Source organism: Equus quagga, chromosome 1 (assembly GCF_021613505.1).
Source record: "Equus quagga isolate Etosha38 chromosome 1, UCLA_HA_Equagga_1.0, whole genome shotgun sequence".
Classification (NCBI taxonomy): domain Eukaryota; kingdom Metazoa; phylum Chordata; class Mammalia; order Perissodactyla; family Equidae; genus Equus; species Equus quagga.
This window is the reverse complement of record NC_060267.1, coordinates 105,669,051-105,676,046: the sequence shown is the minus strand read 5'-3', so window position 1 is coordinate 105,676,046 and position 6,996 is coordinate 105,669,051. Positions and strand designations below refer to the sequence as shown.

General features: G+C 48.2%; 1 protein-coding gene across 1 annotated transcript; it reads left to right on the top strand.

Annotated features, from left to right (window-relative positions):
• The first annotated feature begins 1,498 nt into the window (after positions 1–1,498).
• On the top strand, positions 1,499–6,654 carry VHL (von Hippel-Lindau tumor suppressor). Its single transcript, XM_046663819.1, has 3 exons — positions 1,499–2,050; positions 4,344–4,466; positions 5,730–6,654. The coding sequence occupies exons 1-3, from the start codon at positions 1,738–1,740 to the stop codon at positions 5,924–5,926; spliced, it is 633 nt and encodes a 210-aa protein (XP_046519775.1). The 5' UTR covers positions 1,499–1,737; the 3' UTR covers positions 5,927–6,654.
• Positions 6,655–6,996: the final 342 nt, after the last annotated feature.

The window sequence follows — 6,996 nt, the reverse complement described above, 5'->3', positions numbered from 1 at the left end:
CTCCTGCTCCTTTACAACCAATATCACAATCTACTGTAACAACACGTCCTGTCTGTTTGCCCAGTAGCCCAAGAGCAGTTTGAGAGCAGAGACGGTGTATTTAATTCATCTTTATAATAATAAGTGCTGCTGTTTGCTGAGTGCTTACTATGTGCTAGGCACTGAACACTTTTCCACTTAATCTACACTTTTATGACGTAGGTACTTCTTAAAAATGCCAATTTCAGGGCTGGCCCCATGGTGTGGTGGTTAAGTTTGCGTGCTCTGCTTTGGCAGCCTGGGGTTTGCCGGTTCAGATCTTGGGCATAGACATACCTACCACTTGTCAAGCCATGCTATGGCAGTGTCCCACATATAAAGTAGAGGAAGATGGGCACGGATGTTAGCTCAGGGCCAATCTTCCTCAAAAAAAATTTTAAAAAGCCAGTTTCAAAGATGAGCAATTAAAGGCTCAGAGAATTTAGAGTTTTGCGCAATATCTAGACCCAGAATGAGAACCCAGGTGGGTGTGAATTTCAGAGGGCACACAAACTGCATGTGAAAAGTTACTCCTTTTCGGTTTCCTTTGATCTTCCTGATCATGTCCAGGAGAAAACTGGTTTGACAGCTTACACTCGGCATCTAACATCTACCACTTGGCTAACCATTTTGAACCAAGAGAGAGTTTCTAAACCAAGTTTAGAGCCTTTAACAGACAATAGATAAAATTTAATAACTTGTTTTGTTTTCTTTGAAGTTAGTTCCACTGTTCTCTTCTATGGCAAATGATAATGAATTTCCACTGATGGCAGTGATATAGAATTTCCTCTCAAACCTGTTTAATTGCTTGTGTATGCATAGAATACCTTTGAAAGGAAGTACGCTAGCCTGGTGATACTTGTGGCCTCCAGGGACTCTTTCAGGGTAGCTAAGGGAACTGGGATCAGAGGAAAATTTTAACTTTATTATATTCTTCTGTACAAAATTAGAATTTTGTGACCCAAAGTGGAGATGAAACAAACTTGATTAATGAGAAAATTATTAAATAAATAATAGCGAAGATGGTAGGGAAAATATAGCAAAAACCGCGAAAGTCATAATGATGTAGATCAAGGCTGCCCCAGGGAGAGAAGCCCAAGGCGTCCTGGCCTACACGGCAATCTGTATGACCCGATTCATATCTAAAGTTATAGGACTACACAATATAGGACCGATGGGCAGTGAAGGGCTGCAGTGTGTTGAGGGGTTAGGGCTAAATTTATAAGGCATGGGTACATGAGTTATTTTTACCAGACAAAGGAAAGATGATGTAAAAAGTCTCTAAAATGGTATTCCTGCAGGTGGGGTCTGGTTATTGTGCGGTCATATAACTTTAGATATGAATCGGGTCACATAGATCCGCATGTAGGCCAGGACGCCTTGGGCTTCTCTCCCTGGGGCAGCCTCGATCCCCATCAACAAGAGAATGAAGCTAAAGAAAGGCTGTCACAAACTTAACAGGAGGGAAACATTTATTTTTATAGGAAACCGGGAGATGTGGTGCTACCGCCACCCTACCTCTCAGCGAGGATTCGGCCCCTGTAGCTAGAGGATCCACCTGCGCACGCGCACAGTCTCCAGCCGGCCATTTCTGCAAGCGTGTATTCCCTCCCTCACCGAGAGCGCGCGGAAGCCGCACGCACGCCTGCCCGGGGACGCGCACGCACGCGCGCCCCGCCCCGCCCCGCGAGGCCCGGGTTGTCTAGGCTCCGGGAGGTAATGCCCCGGAAGGCGGGGCGGGTGGAAGAGGCCGAGGAGGACGGCCCTGAAGAGGACGGCCGCGAGGAGGCGGGCGTCGAGGAGTCCGGCCCGGAAGAGTCGGACCCGGAGGAGCCTGGCGCCGCGGAGGAGATGGAGGCCGGGCGGCCGCGGCCGGTGCTGCGCTCGGTGAACTCGCGCGAGCCGTCCCAGGTCATCTTCTGCAACCGCAGCCCGCGCGTCGTGCTGCCCGTGTGGCTCAACTTCGACGGCGAGCCGCAGCCCTACCCGACGCTGCAGCCCGGCACCGGCCGCCGCATCCACAGCTACCGAGGTAGGCGCGCCGGGGTCGCCCTCTTTGTCCCGGGGCCTGGCGAGCGCCTGCCCGCGCCCGTGCCGAGCTATGCCCGGCGCGCTAGGCCTGATGACAACGGGAACGGTGGCCCCATCTTACTGAAGCCCCTCCGCCGTCCGGGAGGCGCGTGCTGTAGTCATGATGCCCATTTCACGCTCAAGGAACTGAGGCCCCAGAGAGGTCGTGACAGATCCAAGTTGACGCTGCTAGTAAGTGGCAGAGCGTTCTAAGACTGAGTAGTTTGCATTTGATGGTGGCTTCCCCTCCCCGTTCACGTGCATTTACCCCTGAAAGAAGTGCTCCATCCCTAATGCCCATTTGTTCAGTCCGTGAATGGGAGAATTTCGATGTCCCCAGCGGGCCAGGTCCGCGTAGGGTCCCTACGTTCCCGGAGAGCACAGTCCAGCGGGGGAGACAGACGAGTGCATGAACAGGTAAGAACAAGCCAGTGTCATCGTTGCTTCGATAGGAACCGAGCCCAGCGGGCTGCGGGAGCTTGGCACAGGTACCTGCTTAGTGAAGGGAGGGGGCGGATGGTTTCAGTTAGGGAGAGCTTCCCAGAGAAGAAGGGAGTCCTGCAGGGTGAACGCGAGCCAACCACCCCAAGACGGAGGGGAGAGTTCTGGGCAGAGAGCGCCGCGTGGGCTGAAGCCTGGAGTCGCGGGGGAAGAGGAGAGGGTATGGAATGCAGGGAGAGGAAGCCCCAAAGGTGATTTTTACCCTTATGGGGGCCACTGAAAGTTTTTAAGCGGAGAAATGACTCTGTCGGACTTGCATACTGGAAAGCTCAGCCAGGCTGCAGAATGGTTTGGAGTGGGGAGACTACTGGTGAGGAACTAGTTAGTAAGCTGTAGTAACAGCCGAGGTGAGGCATAGCCAGGCCTTCCTGCCTTAGGAGGCGGCTGTCGTCCATGGCTGTCAAGCAGCATAGTCCTCTTCCAGCCGGATTTTCACAACCACCCTGGGAGGATCCCGAGGGATCAGAAACCTGGAGGGTAGTACAGTTAATAAGCTAATGCTTCTCAAACTTTTACACAAGCTCCCCTAAGAATAGGTGAGGAAGCACACAGTTCTGGTAGGAATCAACGTTTGTTTCGCCTCCTATTTTATCTAGGGAATTCTCTGAATTTGTATTCTACTCCAAAATTTATCTGTACCTGATTTAATATAAAAATTTTTTTAAATTACTTACCATGTGAACATACTTAATGTCACTGAATTGTATACTTAAAAGTGGTTAAAATGGGGGGTGGGCCTGGTGGCGTAGTGGTTAAGTTCACGTACTCCGCTTTAGAGGCCCAGGGTTCTCAGGTGCAGATCCAGGCTGGCACCTAGCACCCCTTGTCAAGCCATGCTGTGGCCGCATCCCACATAAAATAGAGGAAGATGGGCACAGATGTTAGCTCAGGGCCAGTCTTCCTCACACACACACACACACAAAAGGAGTTAAAATGGTAAATTTTATGTATATTTTACCACAATAAAAAAAATTACCAGTTTACATTTCTTAAATTTTCCTACCAAATCTTCAAGTAAGTTTATGCCCCAGAAACACATGCTATATTTATTCTGAGACAACCTGTTCCCTCCTTAATGAGGCTTTTAGGCCTGGGGGTTTGCCTCCTTCCTCCCCTGCCTGCCTGTTTTGCATATGATGATTTTGTTTCTTAAATTCAAGTATAATTTACGTACAGTAAGATGCACAGATCTTTGGGTTTGATGGGTTTTGACAAATGTAGCAGCACCTAGATCAAGTGATAGATGAGAATGTTTCCACCCCCCCAGGAAGTTGCCTGCTGCCCCTCACGCGCAGTCCCGGCCTGCAGCCACTCTTCTGACTTTTCACCCCACACGTTAGTTTTGCCTGTTCCTGCAGAAGGTACACTTTTCTGTCTGGCTTCTTTCTCTCCACGTGATGTTTTTGCACTTTGGTTTTGAGAAGCACAGATCTGAGAAGTTGATGACCTCTCAGTTCGCAGCCTTTGGTGTGATTTGCTTTTCCACCACGGTGGCAGAAAGGGTGTGGGGTTTGGAGCCTCAAGTCCGTGCTCTTCTGCTTCCTGTCCCTGTGGCCTTGAGCAAGTCACTTGGCTTTTTCAGACCTGTTTTCTCGTCTGTAAATGGACCTCTTGTGAGGATCGAATGAGACGATATTATTGGAAGAGCGCTGGGTGATAGTTAAGCGGAATATGAGAGGCAAGCGCTTTATGTTGGTCAGGGGAGGTGAAGGAAGTGGGTGTGGCTACTGACCAGCCTCTGCTTGTCTTAACAGGTCACCTTTGGCTCTTCCGAGATGCAGGGACATACGATGGGCTGCTGGTTAACCAGACTGAACTCTTTGTGCCATCTCTCAATGTCGATGGACAGCCTATCTTTGCCAACATCACACTGCCAGGTACTAATGTTCCGCCTTACTTGTTAAAGAGTCCAGGCAGTTGTGATAAGTAGAGGCTGGGCCACTGGAAGGAGCCAAGCCTTTACTGACCTGATACTGCACGAGGTCTCCAACCTGTCTGCGCCCTATTCTCCACCATAAATAAAACGGAAGTAATTTATTCGTATGCTCTGTATTGAACAAAGATGTCCTGGTGTCTCAGAAGCTCTTTGGGCTTGTCAGAGGTGAGCTAAATCAAAATATCTGATTGTGGAATTATGAATGCATTTTGTTTCCCTGGCCTTAGAGCAAAGTTATGCCCTGGAGCCCCAGGAGAAGAACAAGGTGGAGAGAATGAGATATCGGGGCTTATTCTTATGACTTCTAGTGTTGTATCTTTTAATGTTATTTAACCTGGTCAAGCTACGGTGCCAGTCAGGGGTTAAATAAATTACCAAATCAAACATTAGGATTATAGTTTACTATTTAAGACTCCAATGATTTTATTAGGTTGAACCCTAAGAAACTGATGTTCCTGTGGCTTAAAAAAAAACGAAAATACCTGCAGCTTCATAGGGTTCAAACTAATAGGTATATATAGATTCTATTTTAAGGAAGTGGGTATTCAAAAATGAGCACTGATAAGTTAAATGTAAATTTTGCCTCATAGGCAAAGAGTAAGTTTCATAGTGAGTTTAAAATAGGGTTTGAGTTACCCTCCAATCCAGTTACTCAGTTTGGGTTATCTATTGCTATGTGACAACTACCCCAAAACTAAGAACCGTTTTATTCGTAGTTCTGCAGTCTGGGCTTAGCTTTACTGGTCACTCTGCTCTTGGTGGTCATTGTGTGGCTGCCTTCTGCTGGCAGGTTGGCTGGGGGCTGGGCCTCTCTCCCAGGTAGTCTCAGGGCCTGTTCTTCTTTGGGTGGTCTCCTGCAGCCTAGCTCAGGGCTCCCGAGAGCGTAAAAGCAGAAGTTGCCAGGCCTTCTTAAGACTTAGGCCCAGCATTGCCACACTGCCGCTTCCCCACATTCAGTTGGTTAAAGCACATCGCAGGCCCAGCCGCTTTCAAGGAGAAGTTGCTATAAGGGGTCCTGAATACCTTGAGATGTGCACTGGGGTCATCACGTTACCCTCTGCCACAACACAGCTACTCACTCTTTTTGCCCAAAGTGAGGTCCGTCTGTAGTAACTGTGATTACCGTTTTTGGCAAAGCCTCTTGCTCGTCCCCTGGCCCAAGGCCTGAGTCTGCTGCTGAGGATTCGGTTTTCTGCCCTTGCAGTATACACCCTGAAAGAGCGATGCCTCCAGGTTGTCCGGAGCTTAGTCAAGCCTGAGAATTACAGGCGACTGGACATCGTGAGATCGCTCTACGAAGATCTGGAAGACCACCCGAATGTGAGGAAAGACCTGGAGCGGCTGACGCAGGAGCACATTGAAAATCAGCAGGTGGAAGAGGAGACTGCAGATTTTAACTGAAACTTGTGCTCTTGAGTCTCAGCTTTTGATGGCACTGACTCGTCTTGACCTAGGTATGGGACTGCTCACTTATTCTCGGTCTCCAGGTGTCTCATGCTTGGAGTAGAAACTGCTGCATTGCTTACCAGAAAGTTAGCTGACTTCACTGGGCGTGATGTTTAGGGGCAAATATCACAAAATGTAATTTAGTGCCTGCTCCTTCTGGAAGTATTTATCAAGGGAAAGTAGGTGCATTTTTGCTTCCTAGTAAGTCAGGAAAGTTTCTGTGTAAGGACTTTTGTGTGAGTAATTCAATGAGAATTGCAGCATCTTCTTTAATTATAAGAAAGCAGTGGCATCTGCTTATAATTGCTTATAATGATTGATGATGTATCCACCTCCTGCTCTGAGAAGACCGGGATGGCCTTGAGGCAGGGACACGTCTGTCTCCTGTTTGAGACCCCAGTGCCTCACACACTATGAGCCTTTAGTCAGTGTTTGTTGAATGAACAAACCAGTGAATATGTGGGTAGAAAATGTTTGGAGGTTTTGCCCTTTTGTCGGGGAGGAGGAGGGACCTTAAAGTGTGTACAGTAAACACATGTCTTAAAGGGAATCATTTTGGGGCCAGGCCTGTGGTGTAGTGGTTGAGTTTGGTGCTCAACTTTCGTGGCCCAGGTTTGCAGGTTTGGTTCCTGGGTGGGGACCTAGCACCACTCGTCAAGCCACGGTGTGGTGGCATCCCACATAAAATAGAGGAAGATTGGCACAGATGTTAGCTCAGCGACAATCTTCCTCAAGCAAAAAGAGGAAGATTGGCAACAGATGTTTGCTCAGGGCCAGTCTTCCTCACCAAAAAAAGAAAAAAAAGGAATCCTTTTTATAGAAAGCACTTTTCATAATTTTCTAAATTTTGTGCTTTTCTCTGTCCACTATTGTTGCAGTGCTGTCATTTCTGTTTCTAAACCAGGTTTAGCTTTCTACAGTAATTGTGATGATGGCTGTTTGAAACTTGACATCTGCACAGAAAATAAGAGAAAATAACCGTCCTCTTGTTTAATTCTTGTATTAAGGAGCTACTACTGTACTGT

Excerpts from the sequence above, each read along its gene's own strand:
- VHL (XM_046663819.1), top strand. The coding sequence starts at position 1,738 with ATGCCCCGGAAGGCGGGGCGGGTGGAAGAGGCCGAGGAGGACGGCCCT. Across the intron at positions 2,051-4,343 it reads CCGCATCCACAGCTACCGAG|GTCACCTTTGGCTCTTCCGA; the intron begins GTAGGCGCGCCG and ends TTGTCTTAACAG. Across the intron at positions 4,467-5,729 it reads TGCCAACATCACACTGCCAG|TATACACCCTGAAAGAGCGA; the intron begins GTACTAATGTTC and ends CTGCCCTTGCAG.